Here is a 25,378-nt window from a genome sequence, read left to right on the forward strand (position 1 = left end):
ATTGTGTCTGTCTCTTGCAATAGTTCACAGAGCTACAGACAGGGGGAACACTAACTTGACCTGAGATTAAAAAACGCTCTGCACATAGCTGAAATACAACAATGTCACAGCACTCCAACAGAAGTATTTAAAAAAGAAGGAAGCGGCATGCACTACCCTGAACTGATACTGCAAATGAACCTGTAAACAAACTAAATGTAGAGCAGTCCACTTTTAAGAATGGCCGTAAACAATTCCTCAGCCCTTCAACATTATGCTTCAGCATCATCAATGCAGCACCTTTATGCATGGTTAATAGAGTGCATATCATTCCAGCATCCAGCATCCCCTACCCAGCTTCTCAGTGAGAAAGGCTGGTTAAGAATCTATTTTAAAACCTAGACATGCATGTTCTGCCACTTGTCCTCAGCCCCAAGATGACTGGTACATCCTTCACTGTATCTATGACATTTGAAAGGAGGAGGGGAGGGGGGGGAAAAAAAAAAAAAAAAAAAAAAGCAGCCCTGTGATTTCGAAAGAAAACACCAAGGAGCAGAAGAGATGGGGATGCTGGTGAAAAGTAGTCAAGCATCAGTGCACTGCACAATCGTTGCCAAGGCAGCCAAGAGGGCACTGAGAATACTGATAGACCACAGCAACTACAGGGATGTAGCATACATGAATTCTTTGTTGGTGGGAAGCATCATCCTTAGATCATAAGGCAATGGGTAATTGTCTCCTGAGTCTTTTTATGAACAATTCCAGTTACAAAGGTTGACTTACAAGAACCACTGTGTGACCACATCAAATACTTCAAATACCTAACAAGCATCTCAGACACATGAACAACGGAAGTCAAAATGTCCTAACACACACAAAGTGTACATAAAATTTTGTGGCTGGTGTTATTCAAGATGGTGATTCAAACACAAGAACTTGCTGTCTCCTGTAAAGCACTTATTACCTGAAGGCAAGCTAATTCTCATTTTAAAGAAGTCAAAATATTATGCCTTAATAATATCTCTTGGATCTTGAAACACTCTCTTGATGTGGAACAGTTATGCTTCTGTTGGTCCATCACAAGGATTATGCCCTTCCGTCTAGTATTGGCTCTTTGGCAGCGCTCAAGGACTATCTGTTTAACAACATTTAAGAAATGCTGACCCATCTTTCCCTGGATACCACTTCAAAATTAGATCATCTTGAAAGAACATATAAAATGCCAAGTATACTCTCTGCTAATAGCCACTGTTAAAGGAAGTATACTTATTATCCAGTGTAATTAGCTACAAGCTTCTGAATGTCAATTCACCACACAGGGCGGAATGACAGGAGGGGAAGAGTCAGTTTGACCACTGAGGTCTTTATGAATTGCAAACACCAGCAAAACTCAGTAAGAAAATGCCCTGAAATGTGTATTGGCAATTACACTGCTATTAGATAGTATTAGAAGTTACTCATATGCCAAAGCTAAGATGAGACAAAAGTAGAAAGCTTACATAAGCTTCTATTATGAAGAATGAGTATTGAAAGTAAAAGTAATTGAAAATGAGATTGTAGGCAGCCACTGAAAGGCTGAACTTGCCTGACCTCTAAAAATACACAATAATGTATTTGCTGGTTAGTGGCTGTAAAGGACTTAGAGCTGATCTGTACCCATTTATAAACACTGCATGTGACCTGGTTACTGAAACAGTTACTGCATGCATATATTAATTTGGCTTAGTAAAAAAGCTGTTCAGAAACTGTACAGAACCACTGGATTAGCAACAATTGCCAAGTTATGAATCAATCACACAGTAAACATCGCTGACAGAAATACTGGACAACTTGAAGCTCCAAAGTTGCAAGAATTATTTTGCCAAAGTTGGAAAGCAAAGAGCTAGAGGACAGTAAACAATAGTTTTCAACCTCTTTCAGCTAGGCAAAAAAAAAACTGTTGCAGAGGCCTGCTAAGCAATCACAGTTTGTACACAAGGAGATTACCCAGCACTCACTTTAAAAGCAAGCTCTCCTGCAAGTAAAGGAAGTAAGATCAGGTTAGCAGAATCACTCAGCAAGACCAAAAATAGAAGCAGAAAAGCAGCTAACACACAAGCCCTGACAAAGACATCTTTAACAAAGTGCATACTGTTATTTCAGGTAGAATGTCAAGTATCCTGCAGTTTCCCTTAGGAAACCTCTTCTCTAGCATTAGTTACCAGTGTTCAATATCATATATGGATTCACTAGTATGGATCAGTCATACAGTGACTCAAGAGTGTTCTGTGCAACTAACTTAAATGTTATGCCTGTTAGCATCAATACGGTCTAGGATTGCCTAATACTTATGAGAGTATGTGTATAATAACCCCAATGATCTACCAATTGTCTAAACTAAAGAAATATTTCCAGAGGACAACTCTTCCTTCTCAAACCTTTCAAAATAATTGTTATAGAAGGGCTCATGATGCCCGCTTGCATGTATGTGGAGACAGCTCTCATGGAAATCAGTAACAGCACATACAGTACATGATCAGCAACCTGTATTTTCACCAGACTACGCTGATCATTGTTTCACCACTATCAGTTTAAGAACCTTCCTAGCTGCCACAAAATGCCACTAAAAGAATGAGGTGCTAGAAGGAGAAATAAAATTATGTGGCCCTGTGATATTCAGAGGTCACGGCAAATTTAATCAGCTTGTGGCACCATCAGTGCTGTATCCAGGAGTTCAAGCTATCTAGAGGTGAAAGAATATAAAACTAAAACTGAACTGTGACTGAGCAGAGAGGTCAGGAACAACTTTCTTTCATGTTCAACTGGCCTCCTAACAAAATACACAGAATGTAATCAGAACTTACCCCTGAAGATGATGCAATATAAAACTGGCTTTTTTTTTTTTTTCCCTTCTTCTTTTATTATTTTTTCAGAATGCATTCAGGAACCCAGACATTTACTTTATCTTTTAAAGTGTATCACTAGTAGACACCGTCCCTTGTGAGAATACTCATTGCAATTTAAGAAACAAGCTGTGTAATAATCAGTGGTACACCGGTTTGCTTCGTATGAAAAAGTAAAAAACCTAAACTTCTATAACCCAACAGAGAAGCCCATCAACTTCAAAAGTATATCTTCAGTGCCGAAAACACAGAGGTAGAGCACCAGCAGGTATTTACAGTTAAAGACTTTTGAGACTTAAGGTTCTTAAAACCCTCTTGGTGATAATGCCATTCAACATCAAATCTCAAAAAGCTTCATAAAATACCACTCTGAAATGCAGCACATCTCTGCAAAGAACATTCAGAGTAATATACATAATCATGTCAGCCCTGGGAAAAACAAGCACTGCCCACATAATGCCACAAGGTACTCTGTGTAGAGCAGAAAGGAGCTTTGTTTCTCAGGTATGATGGAAGCTCCTGGTAAAATGGATTTTCTAGAAAGTTACAAAGTGAACCAAAATTTCTATTTGTACATACAAGTAGACAAGCATTATAGTGTGGACAAGTATGGGTTTTATGTCATTATTTTTAAGAAATATGCTATATTTCCTCTGGTATTTAACACCAGAGAAAGTAAAAATCTCTTGACTTAAAACTCATCACAAATTTTATGGTAGTTCCACTTGGGCGTACAAAGGCACATCTCACAGGTGACCTTCAAATCATGCAGGGCAGGAATTCTACATACTGAAAAGCATACAGGCAAGTAAGAAACACCAGCAGACAGAAGACAGCCGTTCCCTTATAGCTATTCTACCAAACAGCTGCTTTTCAGTTTAACATTCTAGGAAAAAGCTTCTTGGCTTTTTGTAAAGAATATTAGTAAAGTTACCCTTAAAAAGACCCCAAAACAACCCTGAACTACTGAACAATGAATCCTCTGAGCTGTGCACAATAGAGCCCAAATACGTCTCAACAACCAAGGCAACTGAGATGTATTTTCATACTTTGCTTTATTAAGACAGGTGAAATTTTCTGTTGCAGAAAACAACTGTGTGTTGCTTGATGTAATCTACAAAACAAACTGATTTCCTGCCCTGCATTTTCTTTGAAGAATGCTTCTCTAATATCTTAACCCTAAACATAGCCTCAGCTTCTAATATGCTAATATCCATCTCTTCAAAATAAAACATTAATTTAAATCGATAACAAAATCCTGAAATTATACTGACAACAGTGTGTAACTCAGAGATACATATTTATAACATTCCTTCCCTACTGAGTGTTATTCTGGAATCACTCAAGCATTTTTTGAAAAAGTATTTTAAAGAAATCATGCTGCTAGATAACTTCTTATTCCATACATTGATCATTTTGTTCTTATTACCTCAATGACTGCCATTATACATAGCAAGGGCAGTTTAACTTCTCTACCACGATGTTTCTGTATTGATCCCCTTGATGAGGCAGCCTGGAGCAAACACCAACCACAAGGTTCCCTTGTTTCCATGGTCTCCGATTCTTACCCGTAAGATTTCAACCTGCTCACGGCTATTCTTCAGAGACAGCTCTTCATAACCTATCCATTTCTTGATATAGAGGGCAAACAACCCCCACCCCACATCTCCTTCCTCGCCTGTCCCTTCTGAACAGCTTGTAGCCATTGATAGCCACACTCCAGTCACGAGAGTCATCCCACCAAATTTCAGTAACGGCAAGCAGGTCACAGCTTTCTAGAAGCACAGTGGCTTCCAACTCCTCATTTGTTACCCATGTGTGCACGGGTGCAGAGGCACTGTTGGCCATTCCACCCCTTCAGAGGAACACACCTTAATTTCTTTGAGGTATTTCACCAGGCCCCAGGGAGGCAACAGACTTCCCTAAGAGGAGGGTCTTCTGGCGTATTGGACCCTCTGTTCCCCTAAGAAGGGAGTCACCTACCACTATAACCTGTCTTCTCTTCCTCATGGAGGTAGTCACGATACTGGGGGTAGTCCTTTCTGACCTTGGCAACACCTCTGGCGTAGATGGAGCATCATCCACATCATCCATTGACTGACCTTCCGCAGCCAGAGCCTCACAGCTGTTGATACGAGCACCCGGGAAGGCTAGGTGGGCAAGGAGAGGGGGCTCACCTGCCATCCTGAGCATGGACTTTATTCACATCCATTCACTCCTTCTATTTAAGATACTCCTTCTGCCTGGCAGGGGGAGTACACAGGATCCCCATTATCTTGGGACTGGTTTTTTTGATGGTGTCTGTTCCTGTCTCAGGGAAGACAGAGCATAGTTCCACCAATCTAAATCTTTCTCATTTCCCTACTAATGACCCTGTGTTCAACTCTTACATCCTTTGAAATAGCAGTCAGGTGGCTGATAAGCGTAGCTCTGTGTAACAAAGTGCAATGTCTTTGAAAATATTGTTTTCCATTTCAAGTAATGACATTAAGTGATTCAAAAGCATTATTTTTATGTTCCTTATAATAACCACACAAACCAGAAATTTCTTTTATTTTGCTCACAGTAGCAGATGAATGCACACAAAAATATATTGCTAGTAAAGGGTCATTTGCTACTTGTTTCATGGATTTTGACTAGCATTTGCTTCAAGCTTGAGCAGAAGCTATGTAATATGACTGACGCAGAATGAATTCCATCTTACTCAAATTACTTTGCAGGGCTTATTCACATTAGAGGAGAAAGCTCCTCAAGTCAAAAAGCAATGGAAAAGATGTTTCAGTCCACCTCATAAACTCTACCTGGAATTCAACACAGAGCTTTAATATCTGGATGCATTTGGATCTGCTCAAATAGGATTTAATATGCTTCTATAAATAGCAAGTTGTGTCTAAGTTAAGATATCACTGGTACAGAAGTAACTCTTGCAACTGTTATTATATTTATAGGTTAAATATGTATGTTATTATATATATGCAATACTTTATATACACATACGTTTAGAATGTAAAAATGAAATAAACACTTTTATACTGCAAGTGCTTGTATTTCCACTATGACAAAAGCTTTTTTATCAAACAGTTCTGTCTGGATTAATAACATTTCTGCTAATTCTAAAGCACCTAACAAGTTACCATATCAATTAAATGGAACAGAGTCAAATGAGGAATCTACTATTAACTTCTGGAATAAGAATGTTAATTCTTTTATGTTAACTGGCCTTTTGGGATTTCTAATAGGCTGAATCTTGCATACTGTGGGATTTTAGCATTGACATGTTTCTAATGAGAGGTTAATGAATCTAATCTCTTATACCATGGTAAAACACAAGACTGGGATTCAGGGAGTCAGTTCTGACAGTATTTGGCTGTGTTCCAGCTGAGTTCACTTATTCACGAAAAAGTTTCCATCAGATGCTCCACTTCTTACTGAAACATGAAGTGAGTTGGAAAAGAAAGGTCCCCACGGTGTAGAAGGAACTGTCAGCAACCCAAGGAAAAGGCCAAATTAAAATTGAAATTCATTAACCTTAGCATCTGTCAAACAGTTTGGAAAGGAAGAAGGAAAAGAAGAAAAAAAGAAGGGCAAGTACAGTAGTCTGACACAAACAGAATTACCACGTTTTATGTTTCCCAGAAAACTACCTACAACATCAATAAGCCTTAGTTCTCTGAGAACAGTATCTTTGATAAATAGAAATTTTGTAACCTAGCCAAGTACCATTCTTCACTGACACCTCCATTTGTCTACCTGGCATTTGAATGTGATAAGAATACCTTTTTCAGTCTTCCTTTTCCTGATTTTTTTGTTTCAAAACCGGAATCAAACCCCTCTACTTTTTCCAAATCCTTTCCTTAAGTAATGTAAAATTCAGGAACAGCTTGCAGTCATGTAAGGTAGATACTTTGTGGGAAAAAACGTGAAAAAAATTGAAAGATTACTTAGAGATAATGAAGCATCTCTACAGGACCGAAATCACTAATGGGAAGACAGTGCCTTTTTTAATTTGTACTGTGCTTATGGAGTCCACATCTGGGTTTCCTACATGCTACTGTAGTGCAAACAATGTATGATAGCAGTCTGGCAAAAAATCTTCTGCTCTATTAAAAAAAAATTTTTTTAAGGTTTTGGTGGTATTTAAAGCTGAAAGACTACAAGGTGAAAAGCAAGACTTAGTGCTTATTGAGACAAAAATTAAACAAGACCAGCACTACCAATGCAAAAGAAAAACAAAAGGCAAGCATAAATTTTAAATGTTTCCTCTAAAATATACTGATTAGAAGTCTACCTAATATTACATCTATTAAATACATCTGCATCTATTAAATAATCTATTTTAAATACCTAATTCCCAAATGTGAAAACAATACTACATTAACAACAAGCTTTATAATTTAACAACAACTTTGTAGAATAATTTGGCTTGTTTCAAGCAGAATTGTTAACATTGAACAGAATTTTATTTTTATTCACTATTGAACCTTTCATGTGAATAAACTGCTCAGCTTGAGTACCTGGAAGAGTTGACAGAAGTAACATATAAGGACTCTTCCTCAGGAAATCAAACAAGTTAGTGATAGACATTGAAAGATGAAGTCTGTATCTGATACAGCAGCTAATAAAGGAGGTTTCTGAGGTCATCTTAAATGTGATTACTGACACCAATGAGATCATGGCTCTGCAATCCACACAGATCTATAATTCTTCTCATTTATTCCCCATGCTGCATGCGTTAGCGTACAGGCATTTCAGAGAGGTAATCAAGCACGCCGGTTTCCCAGGAGGGGTGCAAGAAGCTCCACCACAGTCACGCACAACCTCGAGGTGGCTGGCCTTCTGATGCTCATCTTGGGAGGCAGCTAAGGAACATACACTGCTGCTCTAATTCAGTTCCCTCTACCTAACGGAACGCAAACTTTTCCCAGCTGAGATTTACGTGGATGCTCTGGCAACCAGTGACCAGCTTATGGTAGGGAAGCTTACCCTCTTCACAACCATGATTTATAATTTACAGCTCTGCTAAGCCACCTATACTCAGAAGAGTTTTCCTATCTTTGAGAACTTCAGTTTTCCTATCTTTAAGAACTTCGGTCTTTGTCAAATTTGGTTTAACGTAGTTTGTATACCAAAAAGGCACTACAGAAAACAACCGCACGGACAAGCTGACTGACAGAGACAATACGAGTCATAAAACTTTTTTTCTTATGAAATCAAGAAAAATAGTAATAATCTGGATGACCAAGCGTAGAATATTCAAGGTATGAAATTTAAAGTAAATCCAAACAATGTATTTGAATACTAACATATATGAAACACGCACAAGCACCTCAAAAGCAAATAAAACTCAGTGAAACTTCAAGCAGTTCATAAAGAGATACTATTTTTCATTGCTAGTTCAAAATTCACTCTTTGGCATCTGAATACATAATTTACTTTAGCTCTGTCCTCAAAACAGTAATTTTTTTGCAGACTAATGAATACTTGAAATTTGTTTTTATATATTTTACATTTCCTAGCAATTGGAAGCACAATTCTGCAATTTAACAGTGCCATATCATAGGTAAATAAACACATTTTATGCAAGTTATTTAGCCAGTCTTGCTGCTTTTCAAATGTTGTTTCTACTACACAGCTGTGAATGATTAGCATCCTTCCTTCATCCCTCTCTGCTTAGCTTCCTGTTAGATTTCTTCTTGCCTACAATACAGCTCTTTTTCAATACTAGCAGGTCAAAGTGATCAAAATTCCTGTAATAATAATTCAAATATTTAACTTATATTTCAAATTTATTTTAAGATTAACGTGTTCTCTTGCCACCCTCACTAGATCTTGACTTGAATTTCAGATCTTAATCTAATTCACTTTCTTTGGGAACTCTGGTTCCTTATTTGGGTTAGGTAAATTCCAACTCTGGCACCAGGAATGTCCCTTTTTGGTGCTGCAGCACTGGGAGAAGGTTTAAGCTTCTTGGAAGGCAACACACTAAATATCAGCTCAAAGCATTCTTATTTGAGAACTTTTTATTTCAATGTGTCGAAGTTTGTAAAATATGTAGAATTTGGAATTATAAACTGAATAACTTTTTAAAAATATGGGTATGGTGAATTTTCCATGAGGTGAAGACACAAATAAAAAATATGTAGTAGAAGTATTAAAAGGTTTTTAATAAATAGCTGGAAAATCACACATCAAATAACAAGCCTAAACAGAGAAACACGGCAAGTATAATGAGATTTACAGCACTGGTAATGTTATTGGACTGTTATTTGTTTCCAGCATAGAAGAAACCCATTACAATGGGCCTCTGGTACTGCTACAAGACAGTATCATACATCCTTCTCTGACAAAAGATATTCTTTCTTGAATGAACAACATTCAAAACTTTAACTCTGTACACTAACATGGGGGGGGGGGGAAGTCACCTGGAATCTCCTCAAAGTCATTTCAAAGCAGGTGAAAGTATTATGACATCCCTAGACCATCCTTGAACATAGAGCTTTGAGACAATCTTCTACTACAAAGAGGACACTATAAAATGACCTTCCTTGTTTAGCTGTAATGGAGGAAAATGCTGCCAGTTAATACTGTGAAGGTAGAGATATCAAATGTCAACATTTTCAAGAACACATTTCCAAAATCCAAACCAAGATCCCTTGTTGCACAGTATTCCAGGTTTACTCTTAATAAAGGCCAAAAAATCCTCACAATAAAGCAACTCACTCGCCAAACTCTAAACTTATTCCATTTTTTTCAAGGCTGTAAAAAATAGCCAAAGCAGCTCCCCTTCAGCAGGCTATCAAATAAGGCTAAATATTCTATGACTTTATTTTATTTATTCTCTCCCAGTAGCTCTGGCAACCATAAAGCAAAGGGAACAGAGGGCAGGACCGTTATGCAATGGAGGGCTGGAGAAAAGATGAGTTCTCCGGCTCTTTTCAGGAGTTGATTCTTGTACCATTACTTGCATGATAAAAATTATTTACCTGAACCACTATTAGTATAACACATGTATAGGAAGCAGAAGTTCAGCTCATTTCCCATGAGAGTGAATTCCACCCACCCCACCCCCCAACTTTACAGCAATCCTGGTGGAGGTTTTGCTTTTTTAATAGACTCCACATCTGCCATTTTTTCTCCCTGTCAAAAATTTATCCTCTGGAGAAATTGTCCGGAGAGAAAAGGCAAAGTGACTCCATTCACGATGATTATATTTAGCAATAAAATGAGACAAAAAAATAGCAAGAGTCTGAAGATGCAGGATACAAGGCAGAAATGAGGGTAATAGGAAGGGCCTTTAAGAGAAATCAGAAGCATCAGGAATCAAGAACAAGAGAGAATGCCAAGGACTCATTAAATAACATTAAACATATATGATTAAAGTAATTCAAGAAACTGGAAAATATGAAAAGCTATTATTGAGTAAGGCAAAACACATCTCTGCTTTCAGCGAAAAGATCAGATGTTCCTTCTAACACTTCAACAAAAAACCCCAAACAAAACAATAGCATAGTCCAGTTAAGGTCTCTAGCTGACACCCAAATATTTATTATGCTATTACTGCCCACTGTTCCTGAATTTTGCATTACCTATATACACCATAGCTCTGAACAATTTACCACAGCCTTTTTATGTTAAGTGGTATCTTTTCAGATTTAGACACAGAAGTGCTACAAAAGCACAAACTGCAGATTGAAATTAATTCCAAGCTGTTTCATCTCTACTAAAAATCTCAATATTTGTGGAATTTGAAATGCAGATCTCTTACCAGCAATACTCCTAGAACTAAAATACATACATGTCTGCTTTTCTGATAGTTCAAATAACGGGGAAGAGGTTAAACAAACTGCTATGGTTTCACAGAGAAGTCAAGAGCACAACTGAGAAAGAAAATGAAGAAGAGCAGGTTTAGGTTTACTAAAAATTCTGCCTTTTCATCATCATATTCTTTTCCTCACCCTTCAGAAACATAACCTTGAATTTTTATCTTTCTAGTCAAAAGAACAAGGCTTTTTCTCCACAGATGCCTGAGTGTTTTGAATAAGCTTTCCTACCATTTGCTTTCCAAACTCCACACGAATTTTAGTCCTCCATTACAGTTGGCTTTGGAGGAGGGATGAGGGGCTTTGTTGCCCCCAGCACAGCACTGTTGGTTATCAAGCATATTGACTGGAAATACAGTTTTAGTAAAAATACAAAGGAAAGGAAAGCATTTACACAGCACCGTTCTCCTCAGCTACCTTGCTGGCAGTAGCCCATATTGAAAGACGCAGGCCTCAGTCGGACAGTCCTAGCAAAAAAACATCCTGAAGGCGGAAAGTCCTATGTCACAAGGTCAGGTTAAGGGACAGCTTAAACTTAGAACAATAAAAGCTGTATTTAATCATAAATAGGAACCATTTCATGGAGGTGCAAAAGGCAGGTAGGTCACCTAATTAAAAGCATAGTTTCAAGCGATGGGATTCGAAAGTTCTGGTCAAAGGCCATAAATGCAACCTTAAATTATATGGCTACTTCAGGACAAACTGACTATTTGAAGCCGCTCATTTTTGTTAAAGCAGTGGAACAGTTATTCCAGATAAAGATTCCACTGAGCAACGATTGCTTTATTATTCTATTAAACTTGAAAGCATGCCTACAGAAATTAGTCAGTACATTACAATGATTAAAATGGCAGGCCACTAATGGAAAGGGAACAAGAGAAACTAAGGACATTTTGTGCCATTGCATTAGAGCATTATAACATGGTCAGCTACAACATATGTTACGCCTAACATCCTAATACTAAAACTACTTGGGGTTTATGTATCCTTAAAAAGATAGTCGTATTAAATGGCAAGATGCTCCAGCCTTTAACAGCTATGAAATATTATATACAGAAAACCATTGCTCCACATACTAAACCAAACAGCTTTATAAATAAGTTAAATTCAGAATTTGAGCATTTTGCAGTAAATAAGTATATAATTCTATCACTTATGCCACAATTTTATGTTTTTTATTGCTTTCTTCAACACCCAGCACCTGCCTAGAAACAGTCAACCTACTTTTTTTTTATAATACGACTCTCAGACTTATTTCTGCAAGGATATTTTTCCCCGTATTTCTACAAATACTGCTAGTTCAACTTATCTATTATTGGCTACCAGAGAATACAATTAGACTGGGGAAAGTAAAATCAGCTTTAAAACTGACATAATAGTACTGAATAAATAAATATACTAGCATTTTTCACATTATGCATTTGTATAAATGTGGGAAGGTTAATTTCAAAAGCCTTCTCTCTCCCATTACTCTTCTTGCCTTTACATTTGATTTTGTGCTGGCTGAGGACTCATTTTCATGAACCAGTAGTTTTTCAATGGATGTGGATTATCTGAGCTGCAGGCTTTAAGTGTAAAATATGCTAAAAGAGATAAATGTTCAAATGTGTTTCTCATTCCTAATAACAATCAAAACAAAGATTTCAAGCTGAAAATTTAATGTGAAAACAAGCTCTGAAAATAAATTTATTATCCTGTGAACAAGAAGTTTTTATTGTATAAATCAGCAGCTTTTTAAAAAAATTCAGCTTAGTATACATCCAATTACAATAATTCAGATACCAAAATAAATTCAAGCTGCCGAAATATTTTACTTGCAGAGACTTTCCAAACTCACACAAGAAGGGACAAAGACATTTGTAGAGCAGACAAACAAATGTTGGAATCAAAGAAAGATTCAGAACAGTGGTTGAAATATAAACAGCCAAATAAAAAAATATAACTAGATTACCTAATACTACTCTAGTGGTCTGTGAGTGTATTTTGAAATTTGGATACTAAAAAGGTAGAAAAAAAGAGAGTAATACTTTTTTAAATATCCATTCTTAAAATTTTAAACCCTCTATAGGTATCAGACAGCTTCAGTGGTTTTTCTACACACAATGTAGAGAAATAACATTGTTAAGATAGCTTCCCATGTGAACAGAAACACTCTAATTTCAAATAAGAAGGTATCAACATGTGGCAGAGCAGAGTGTGATCTTAAATTATGTCCATTGCTAAGAAGGGGATTCTAGTAACTAGCTGCAGTGAACTTGGAGAAAGTGAATGGAAAAGAAATTATTTAGAATGTAATTCTGAACTGCATGTGTCAACATATGCACATTACTGTCATTTGAAACAAATAGTTCTATGTCAGCTCTAGAAAAAAAAAAAATTCTCCATGTTCTAAAACTACTATTTTTGAAGACATTTGCTATTCCTTATTGCAGCTAAAAGAGAACTTATATTCCTATTCAAGATCACTGAGGAAACCTTCAGAACAAACTGCTCCACCTGTGGCCACAGACTCCCTAATGCTTAAATGTAGCTACTAATACACTTGAAGATTTTACATTTATGTTCCTAATATACTCCTATTTATACACTTCTTTCTCATGGTTCTATAAAACAGATTCTAACAAAATACTGCTCATCCTGGAAGGTCTTACTGTATATAGTAATGCATGCCATCACTCCTCTATTATGCAGCTTGATGATGACCATTTCACAACAGACTAATGGCAAGCAATTTCTTTGCAAATTATCAGTGTTTAACTTTGGCAAGCTCATGATTCAGTATCAGATTTTTTCTTCAAAAACCCACAGATTTTCAATTATTCTTAATACAGTTGCTAAATAAATGCTGCCAGTCAACTACAGGGTTCCAAGAATATCTTGTGATATTCCCTTTACAGGTTTTCTCAAGGAAGACTCTAGGGGTAAGGAGCAGAAAGAAAACTCTTCATTTTAGAAGAGGTTTTCAGACCTGATAGAAATGTATTGCTGGGCCTCTGTAAGCTTGACATATTACCACCAGTGTTACAGGGCTTTTTTTTTTTTTTTTTTTTTTTTTTTAATCTGGGGAGAGACTAAATTTACTTTACACTTATCAAGCACCTTAGTTTCTCCTGACTCAAATTTTAATTTATTTTCTTGATACAAAGCTCGTTTTGGTTGACAGTTTCCTTCACCAGACTGATCAGTTTTCTTTCACTATTAGATCCGCACGGAAGAATGAAAAGAACTAAATATTCCTGAGTATAACTGTTTCTAAATCAGAAGTATCACACAATACTGCTATACTTGTCTATGCTTTTAAATGGAAGCACTGTGTCTGCTGCTCTTACCAACTCATAGTTCTAAAAATCTTATAATTGGTATCTTCAAGTAAAGCTTACAGAGACACCGACACTTAAGATATAAACCTTTGCAACACAATATTCACTTTACACATACAGATGCTTATAAAACTGCTTACCAGGCAAACTTAAGAGCAATTATAAATGACAAACATTAACTATTCCACCCTTTTCCCTCTCTTCTAATTCATTTTCCCGAGGATGCACACATCACCAAAAAGCAATTGTTCAGGTGGCCTTCAATGTGCAAACTCAAGTACAGAAACAAACCCTCGGTAAACCTAACACTTCAGAATGCCTGGACCCAGCTAAAACATGATGACAAAAAAAAATATTATTTTAAACATTACTAGAAACAATGCAATCCCAACACAGAAGAAACTAGATGTTTATTTTGTAACTGAGCAACAATCAAGGTAATACAAGATAGCTACATCGTATTTATAACTTAAAATTTCAGTGTTAACTGCAGAGACACTTCCATTGTGTATTCACTGGGTAATGAGGGCTCAGCTATGCCAGTCTGCAGTGATCATATCGGTTTCCCAGGTTTGGTACATAAAGGTCTCCCTAAGAATGCATGTCTGATTGATCTCTCTCCTTATGCTCATAATCCACAAATGCCAAAATCTAGGACCAATTCTATGGATTATTATTCCCAATAGCAATCATAACTTCACTTGCACTGTCAATACTAAAATATATTCCACTTCTATATTGAGTTTTCTCAAACTGTCTAGTGCCTCATCACTAAAATGTAGAATTCAGTGAAATGTAGCTATATCTAAATCCATTAGAACTTATTAAAATCAGTGTAAGAATATGGAGAGTGACAGCTTCATCGACTTTTACCTTTCCAGGTTTATGGCTCCAAGTGATCAGCATATTAAACACAGACCTCTAACCCACAACTAATCCTCAGCTGGAAACACTGTAAGAAAATAAATTACTGGGACTCAAAGCCCAGGACTCAGAGAAATTCTGCTTTCACTCAAACAGGAAAAAATTAATTTTCTAAAACACTGATGTCTCTAAATTTTGGTAAATACAAGGAAACACTAACGGTAAGATGACCTTCTCTGGGTTTTAACCATTGCAGTAGATAATTTTATATTCAAGATTGTAAGCACCATCTGCCATCCACACTCCCACCCAGTATTTGAGGCTGGCAGTAGGACTATCCCCCGATCTTACAGAAAGTGGGTCACAGAACTTACAGACTCCATCTTAACCCTCTCGCCTGATCAACGTTCTCGCTCCCAAACAGGGAACTGCATGTACCTGCTCTAAGGCTGGCGGCACAGCTACCTTGAACTTCACAGAAAATACTGTTCTCGAAAAATTTTCTTTCCCCTCCCCAACCTTAAGGGCAGGTAAATAACAAAAAGCAGAAGCTATCTACGAAAGGTTTACAAAGATGTGTATATGGAGAGCTCCTTACTTTTTTCAGACGGTTTCTTTCTAAAACAGGGTAACAAAACTAACATTTGATTTAAACATGGAAATGGCATACATAAAACTGTCAGAAAGAGGTAACTATTTAGGATATATAGATACATTTTGGGCATGATCTTGTAAATTTCACTGAGTTTCCAAATAACTCATTTCTAATAATTTTCATAATACTGTATTTTTTTCCTCAAAGTAGATTAAGTATCAGTCTGCCTCAATTTCCATTTTAGACATGAACAGCACTACATTCCAGTAACATTCTGAAATATAACTCTCCTATTTTAGAGCACAAAATCAAAAAACTATTTAACCTAAAATTTACTACTCTATTTCTAGATCCATTTTCCTACAATAGGCATGAACTAATCGGGGGGGGGGGGGGGGGGGGGGCACCCTACCTCCCTCTACTGCCTTGTGTTAATAATATACTGAAATAGCTCATAAAAATGTAAAGAAAAAAATTATTGGACCTTATACTGCTACTGAATGTTATCAACAGAAATCTCATTCAATCACCTGCTGTATAACTCCAACTGCAAACAAGCTGTTTGCACAGATCAAAATTAATGTTGTGGAACATACTTGCACTTCTATTACTTTAAAGAGTATGTAGCTATGTGCTCCATTACTATTTTCTTTAAGTATGACTTCAAGGCTTTGAGCCCATTCCTAAGTCTTACATATTTCCATGCTGGGGGTTATCAAGTCCTCCCCATCCAGAACATCACTCTGCACACATTGTTGCTGTGATTGCTACTTTTCTCTAAAACTGTAGTAAACATTCACATAAAATTTTTGCTCTCTGAAACAACTGCACACAAAAAACAGCCTTGAGAATTGTTAAAATATTTTTATAGAAATGTTTTCACTGCCTTATGCAAACAGTATTGAATATGTTTTGTAACTTTCACTTTCTTTTTTAAATTGTACTGTTTAAAAGCATTGTGCCAAAACGAAAGGAGGCATTTAGATTGATTCTGGCTATAACAAACTTACAGCCCACATCAGGACTGAGCTTTTACAAGAAAAACTAACACCATACTTTAGTCTTCATCATGGAGCAGTCTCAGAGTACATGAAATAGATGATTCTTCTGAATGAAATAACAGCAGAAGAGGTACTCCAACTCCAATGAGTTTCAGTCCATAAGACCAGACTAGAGTCATCCCAAAGAAAAAAAGCCCCAAGGACTCACTGTGTAAGCACTGGGTCCTCAGTACCACTTTTGTGCCTGACAGCATACACATAACCAAGTAATGAAGACATGACTTCAGCAGGTCAGGAAAAAAAGCAAAGAACTGTACTTTATCGGGAATTACTCTAAGTTTCAGAGCTTGCTAAATAAAGCTTTAGCAAATGAAGGAGTATGAATATATAAGAAGTCAATTATAACCAACTGAAACTATATCATATAGGGACATGTTTTAGCGATGGACTTGGCAGTCCTGGGCTAACAGTTGGATTTGATGATCTCAAAGGTCTTTTCCAATCTCAGTGATTCTATGTTTCTACATTTGAGTTACTTCCTTTGAGAAATAAAGTTCATTCCAACTTTTAAATCTAGACTGATGATACTCAGATTAGTTTCAACAGACATATAAAAAGTCATATTTTGGTTTTAATTCTGACTGCTTCGCCACAGTCATGGCAATTCAATTCACTGAACGGACTAGTGTTAAAATTAGGTAATAAGGATCACAAAATCAGTTTAAGATACAAATATCTCCAAGCTGCTTTCTTTTAAGGCTTAAAAGCTTGTCTGTTAAAAAACCCAAGCAACACATCAAACAATGCCCCTCCTTCATCAAAATACAAATGATCTCATTAATGTCAATTTTCTAGTAAAAAGAACAGACAATCAGGGTCTGGCTCTGTTTAAGTTGCAAGATAAACAAGCCCTATCTTACGGTATCTGTATTCAGAAACATGTATTCAATTATTTTCAAGACAGCCTGATTTTTCAATCATCAGACATGCTAATCGACAAAGAATTGTTCCACCTCATCAAAACCAAAGGAGGAAGCAACTTAGACATAAAACAGCTGGGAGGGGCAAGAAAAAACAAACAATACAGAACAAAACCAAAATGAAACCACAAACACAAACAAACCAAAACCCCAGGATCTTAGAAAAAGGTCAAAAACTCTCCCAGGCTGGAAACAAGCAAAAATATCCAGTTGCCTGGAACCAACGCTTTAGTCCATGCATCCCTGTCAGTAGGGGCTAGGTACCAGGGTGATTGATAAATTTCATCCAGTCTTTTGGTTCAAGAAGAGGAGGACTTCATGCCTTCAGAATCAGAAGTTTCCCGGAGGAATCTATACTGCACATGATCCAGCAAGTCAGTACAGTGCACTTCACCAGCTCTAGGCTAACTTGTATAAAGACACCAAGCAATTTCAGGAGGCCCTTTTCACACTCATCCCCAGCTGATCTGCAGTGTGACTGAACACAATGAGCACCTGGTAGTGGACAGTCAACACCAGGCAAAAATTAAGCATTATCCTTTCAGCACTGAGCATGAGAGAGGATGGGGCAATGGGAGCCAAGGGACTGAGAGTGGAGGAACCTGGATATGCACAGTGTTACCTATGTTCTTTGTTAATCACTGTGTATTTGAAGAGATTCAGTGAGGGCTAGTAGTAGTTTTAGATCCACCACCACTAGTGACCTCACAAGCCCAAATAAGGCTTCCAAAGCAATGAGGTTTTTTTTTTACTTTATACCGGGTGTGGACACCCACATGCAAGTCTATAAATGTAAGCAAATTTAACTTACCGGAAAGGTTTCTGGCTCTTCCCTTTGTTTCAAACTACAGAAATATTTTTCCTCCAATTCCAACATGCTATCTTCTAATCATTAGAGTACAACAATAAGACAGTAAAGAACTGTATCATTATTATTTTGTCTACATTTGACTGCCTAAATATTGCCTGTAGCAAATTTACTGTTAAAAAAGATCCTGAGAGACAGAGAAGAGTACATTTCACAGCCATATGCCCACCACTTAAAATGTACATAACTGACTACATTGTTTTTTAAAACAGATGCACTGAGATATGCACGCTCACCCACAGCCAATATGCCACTGTACAACTGAACTTCAGAACCAATCGTCTGCCTAATAAACACAAGCCACCTTTCCCTCATTTCAGAAGAAATAAGGAATGCATTTTACATGAAACACAATTACAACTGCTTTTATATTTAACATCATATTCACAACCTGGACAAGCTGAAATACTATAAAATTTCACTTTGTAAGACATTCTATCTACTTTATATGAATTAACTAGTCTAATTTTCAGCTAACAGCTCACGCCTACTTTCCTTTCCTAAAGGGAGGGTGGGACAGATACACAATGGAAACCACCTAGAACAAAATATCCCAGAGGGAATTTAATGGAATAAACTTCTTGAAAAAGTCCTGAATTATTCAGATATTTGTAAAATAGACATAACTTCTTTCCAATTCCAGGCCCAGCTGTAGCTTCCTCCTATCACTGCCATGATTTTATCATCTGGTCTGGCAGTACAATTTAAGAAGAAAGAGTTTAACAGTTTCTCCAATGAAGCAGAGAGGTGGACAACAGATCGAGAGGGTGTTCAATCCTACAGAGAGAATTCATCCATCGGTTTATTTGAAACATTGGTATCTCCCCAGTGTTACATAAACTATGAGCAAAACGGATTAAATCAGAAGACAGAATGCAGAGAAATAATGGAAATCCTGAGAGAATTACAATATGAAGAGAAATGCCGTAAAAGCCTTGAAGCTTGAAGAATAAAAGCATCCCTTGCACAAGTTTTTTGCTACCTTCTGTAAGACAAAATCATGAGTCACAGTTGGCCCAAATCTTCTTAAATTGCTGCTAATAAAGACACTGCCATGGTAATTCAGGGAAAAAAACTCACCTCTAACTGTTTCTAAGTACCACTTTTATTACCTGCTATTTACAGAATGGCAGGCAGCCAATAAAACTCTCAGTAGAACATTCTCACATAGCTTGCAAGTCATCTTATTTTCTATCTCTGAACAGCACAATGCTTTGTCAAATTAGTTTCTCCCTTGCTTCAACTGGCAATTTATTATATCAATCTTCTTAAATGTGTAAAAATTAACATAAAAATCCCTACTCAGATTCCTTTAAATATAAGGCAAGCACACACAGCATTGTCTCACAACAATAGAGTTATTCACGTATCTATTTTCAACAGCTACATTTGGAACAAAAGCAGAACATACTCAAAAGTTATACACAGCCAGGTGAACACCAGAGATGTATCTTCCCTCTTTCAGCACTACACACACCCCCACCCCAGAAGGACAAAATATCTTTAACACATTAAATTTAACAGGAATGCAGTCAATAAAGAAGGCTGATTTATTAAACCTAAGTGGCACCCTCGCCACATGATAGGCTTTGATATACATTGCTTTTAGTTCACAGCTAGCAATGAAGTTTATGAATTCCATTTTGGCCCAGGTCATAATGGCTACAGATTTTAGATGGCACAGAATAGAAAACACCGGTGCACTGCTGCCTAACTTCCCATGAGTAGGCAAAAGAAAACAATGGGCACTACCACGACTGAAATATTCTGTCCCAATGATTAAGAGAGATTCTGAAGAGCAGATAACTAAAGGCAAAAAAGCACATCAGAAATAAGAAGCTCATGAAATTGAAGGGCGTGCTGACCAACTACAGGTCTCAAAAAGGCCTCAAAGGTAAAGATTCTGCAGAAAGGATAAACAATTTCTTAAGCTTCAGGGTATACTGAAGAATTATTTACCTAACACATACACTTTTGAGGTGAAGAAGAAATATTGTCAGGTTGTGGTATCAAGAGGACATGCTGGAACAAACTGATCGTTAGAGCAGCAAGTCAGCAACACCAGATGGTTATATTCTGACAGGTTTTTAATATAGTGGTAAGTTTTAATGGCTGCATCCTAGCAGTTCAGACACCTGATCCTTGACAGCCAGAGGGCAGAAAACATTGCCAGAAACACTAGAGGTGATCTAGGGAATCACAGGCACAACACCTTTATTTCAGGCTTAGCATTTCAGAGAAAATACGTCAGAACGAAGTATACACAGAAATGTAGCTTCCCTGCAGCTGAACAACAATGGTACTTGTTTGATTAAAGCAACAGAATGTGCTATAATCTCTGAGATTGACTGATATTAACAATATCTGTGATGGAGCTGCAAGATAAACACATTATTACTGCAAATAGAAGCTGCAGTTCCTACTGTAACAACACCCAACGACAAACTACATTGTGCTCTAAAAGAATTTTTTTTCCATTTCATTTAATCCCAATATATATACACATACACAAGCACATACACATATGCATATTACTTCTCATGGCATATATGAAGGAAAAAGCATATTTATGGAAAGGTTGTGTATCTTTTCAGCAAAATGTTAGCCAAGTACTTCTGTCTTTAAGTTACATCCTGCAATAAAATTATTCTGCCAGATATTTATCTGCTAGATGATAATATTATCTGGAAATAGAAATTATATTGAAAGTTATTTTATGAACTTCTGCACTGAAAAAATATTCAGTGAATGAAATCGACCTACATTCAGAGCCTCTTTCCATCACATAATTCCTATCCTAAAGAAAAACACAAGCACAAGACCATCAAAGGCTTTTGCACTCTGCATGTAATCCTATGTATAAACTATAATAATAATCAATTTAAGTGCATACTACATTTACTTCAAACAACCTGAGAATATAGTTTGCCACTGAAGCTTACAATTGTCCAGCTCTCTTATTAAAGATGATTAGATTCCAATGAGTATGTTTCAACAAAACAGTGTGCACGGGAGCACTGGCACGCTGGAGACCTGTACGAGTGTCCTGGCTTCAGCTGGGACAGAGTTAATTTTCTTCTTAGTAGCTGGTGCAGTGCCGTGTTTTGGATGTGGTGTGAGAACAATGTCGATAGCACACTGATGGTTTTAGTTATTGCTGGGTCATGTTTATACTAGATCAAGGACTTTTTGGTTCCTTGGGCCCTGCCAGTGAGAGGGCTGGAGAGGAATGGGAAACTGGGAGGGGACACAGCCAGGACAGCTGACCTGAACTAGCCAAAGAGGTATTCCACACCATATGACATCATGCTGAGTATATAAACTGGGGGAGAAGAAGGAGGAAGGGGGGGGGGGGGGGCGCATTTTGGCATTATGGCGTTTGCCTTCCCAAGTAACCGTTATGCGTGATGGAGCCCTGCTGCCCTGGGGATGGCCGGGCATCTGCCTGTCCATGGGAGGTATGGAATGAATTCCTTGCTTTGCTTGCATGCACAGCTTCTGCTTTACCTATTAAATTGTTCTTATCTCAACCTTTGAGTTTTATACTGCTTTCTGATTCTCCTCCCCATCCCTCTGGGTGAGGGGGTGTGAGCAAGTGGCTGCATGGTGCTTGGTTGCTGGCCAGGGTTAAACCACGATGACAAGTAATAAATTTCAGATGCAAAAACCTGAAGAGAAATCTACAACAAAAAAGCTGATACCCACCATACTGCACCTAACTGAATAGATTTTGAATTAATTTTAATACCAATAACTTAGCTTAACATCGCTACCACCACACCATATGGAGGGTGCCGTAAAAGAGCCATAACTCAATCCTTCAACACTTTTCACAGGTCATGACTAACACTGGATTACAGTAACCAAGAAACTGGAAGCTCAAGTTCACTAAGGAGCCAAGGTGAGAAAAATAAATAATCAAACCATCCACTGGACACAGCTTCTGAGCAGCCTTTCTATGTCGTATGTGGTAGATACAAAATTGAGAAGGAATAGGATCAGCCTCAGCCATGTGTCTTATTAGAGAACAAAAAAACCTGATGTATGTAGCCAGAGTATTAATAATGGAATAAGAAGGAAGCTATTTTTTTTAGACAGAGGTGGAGAAGAGCATCTCTGAACAAGCTGTGCCCATACTGGGATTCAATTGGATGTGGTAGTGACAGTTTTCAAAGATTCACAGATGCCACAAAGCAGGACTTCCTTACAAACAGCCTGTTACTAATTAAGGGGCAGAAAACTTATTTTACACTAATAATTTTTTTTTTCTGTTTTCGTTATGTCAGAAGCTTGGCCTATTTTGAAGCAGGTTTACCTTGAACCTATTTTACTATTACATTACTACACGACATACACAGAAAAGAGTAATGCTCAAAAATATATTTCTGGAAAAACAAATCTGATGCTGACCAATGTTTAATATGTAAGGCTGCAAACTGAAAATGAGTGTGTTTTACCTACAAACTCAAAGTCTCTTAAAGATTTTGTCCAGAAATTTGCTTCTGGTAGATATCTGAAAAAAACCACAATATCATGGTCTGCCAACAAACAATACGTTAACAGGACCATTCTCTGTATAAAACATATTGTCTTGTACTGTGTGCCAGTGCCCTACATACAGGTAAACATAGCCTCTTTTGGTAGAAGATTAATCACACAAGACAATTAGCTAGGATATGTTTGCCGTAATTAAAAAGCAACATGAATTAATACTATAATACAGTCCAGAAGAACCTATGAAAAGTAAAAGTAGGTGTCATCCTAGTGTACAGTATGTTTTCAAGTGGAAACTTTATTCCAAAAGTTGCAGCTCAGGAAAAAAAGCAAGATCCTTTTATTCTGCTAGGTAACACTATACTCCTACCTGCAAAAGAAACTTAGTATTACAGTGAAGCTACATTAATTGTGCTGAGCTTGTATAATTAGGCTTGTAAGTCAACTTTGATTATTGAGTATTTTTCCTTCCCAGCCACTACCAACTAACTTTACAGAAGCCATTCTGATGTACTTACTATATACCCTTCACTGTAGACAATGGTTTTATTTTTCCCACCCTGTAGCCATTTGGTTTCTCAGTCAGATTCAGACACAATTCAGCGCTGGGAGAAAACTGTCTATGGTATTATACCCCTGCAAACAGCCAAGGTGAAGCAGGAAGACAGCAGAGGCAAGCACGATGATGACAAAGTGTTTGTCTAACTGAAGGCACAGACGCAAAAAATTCAGGCCCTTACTTTATCCGATCCATCTCAGATAGTATTTCAACGCCTAACAAGCAATCTGTTACCATATTGAAATATCCTGGTGTAATGAACTTTAGGAACCTGTGAAAGTGAGAACAGTCGCCTCTTGTGCCTTAAGTTTGTTTCCATTTGGCTCGGTTCCATTTTTTAACTCGGTAACAAACTTCTGAACAAACCTGATACTCCTGCCAAATTCACATTGTTTTTCTTGCTTTTTCTTCTGCCTTGACGTACTGTACCCTGACTGCAGTTCTACAAAGCTCACTGTTACTGTAGGTGGCTATTATCCAAAACCGAAACAACCATTTTCCTCTGAGAATCAATATAAAATTTCAGGCTGGCTTTGGAATACTTCCCGTTATCTTGTTATAGATTTTTGTCTCCAGGTGAGCTTATTGCAGCTTTTTGTACTCAAAAGAAACCTGGTGGCATATTGCTGTTTGAAACCAGTATCAAATTTCAAAGTAACAGGTAACAACTTCAGGAGCCGAGAGAAACAATCTTTAGGTCAACTGCACGAACCCCTAAAACGATACAGAGCGTAACAGAAAACTGCAGAACATTTTAACACAAAGACGGAAAACTGCATGTAAAAACATGGATAGAGGAAAGAGGGAAAATGACACAAATCATTTTTCCATAGGAGTTCTGACAGGATAACTGTGCCATCTATCTGCACCTCTGTATAGCGACGAGAAGATAATTTCTTACTCTAACTAGTGAGCTACTATTTCACGTGAAGATTTATCATGTTTGCTATTTCTGTGTTACAAACACATCCATATTTCTAAACCAGAATACTTGTAAAGTTCTGAGTTTTGTGAGAATATATCATACATAAGTACTTACTATCCAGAGAAGTCTTACCTGCTACCAAGTATTGGCTCCCCAGTGGCTCCCAAAGCAGAATAGTCCATGCCATAGAAATTCAGCCCTAGCAGTATTTTATTCCTCCATTTTGAATCAGGATCCAGTACTTGAACACAGGCTCGTACCCAGGGAAGAGGGGAATTTGGACCAGGTCTGTCAAGTCAGCAAAAATCAAGCAGGTTGTCAGAAAATGTACACATTCCCAGCCCTGTCTGTTTGACTAGTGTAATTGTGAAGAGCAAACTACAGCACACAAAAATCAGTGAAGGTTAACCTACAGCGCTATGAAGGTTAAATGCACATTCTTCAGTGTCTTGAAGTACTGATGCACAAAACGTGCTTGCCCCACTCTTGACTTCATGTTTCACCTCTAAGGTGAAGGGACACAAAACTTCTCACAGTGAGCAATAAAAGGTTTCCACCTAGAACATTTTCTCAGTCACCGGGCCTGACACAATGGCCACACAGTAATTCAAAACTCATAGGACTTCAGTCATTTTTCAATACCATCCTTGATGTTTTTACTATAAACTGGCACAACGTATTGGGACAAAATCCACCATTTACTTTCAGAAAGAACTCTAAAATCAGTGACTGGTAAGCAAGACAGGTTTCAATGATTGCTTACCACTTATTTATGGATAAAACCCTAAATAGGCAATTACCTAACAAAAAGCTACATCAAGAAAAAGAGTAGAGCATTAATACACGGAGTTACTGAATTGTCATACATATAGCATCAGGATATATTTCATCAGCTCATTTCATTCCTATCTCAAGGAGCAGGCTTTATGACAAACACTAACATGATAAAAGGAAAAGCACACTCTAGTCTTACAAATGTTAGTATCTTCTACTCCCTACTAATTATCTGTCTCAAAGCCGTTGGGATATCTGTGCCATTAAAACTCAGTGTGCTAATACAGTACAGGAATGTTGCTGGAAATGGTATTCAT

At 37.4% G+C, this 25,378-nt stretch overlaps 1 protein-coding gene across 10 annotated transcripts in view; it reads right to left on the reverse strand.

Annotated features, from left to right (window-relative positions):
- Positions 1-25,378, reverse strand: part of CHID1 (chitinase domain containing 1) — a 128,251-nt gene that overhangs the window by 45,815 nt on the left and 57,058 nt on the right. For all 10 annotated transcript variants that reach the window (XM_080405621.1, XM_080405620.1, XM_080405617.1 and 7 more), the window contains one exon: positions 24,420-24,575. In XM_080405621.1, coding sequence (XP_080261747.1) covers positions 24,420-24,575 — 156 coding nt within the window. The remainder of the gene's footprint in view (positions 1-24,419; positions 24,576-25,378) is intronic.

Source organism: Falco punctatus, assembly GCF_963210335.1.
Source record: "Falco punctatus genome assembly, chromosome: 10".
Classification (NCBI taxonomy): Eukaryota; Metazoa; Chordata; class Aves; order Falconiformes; family Falconidae; genus Falco; species Falco punctatus.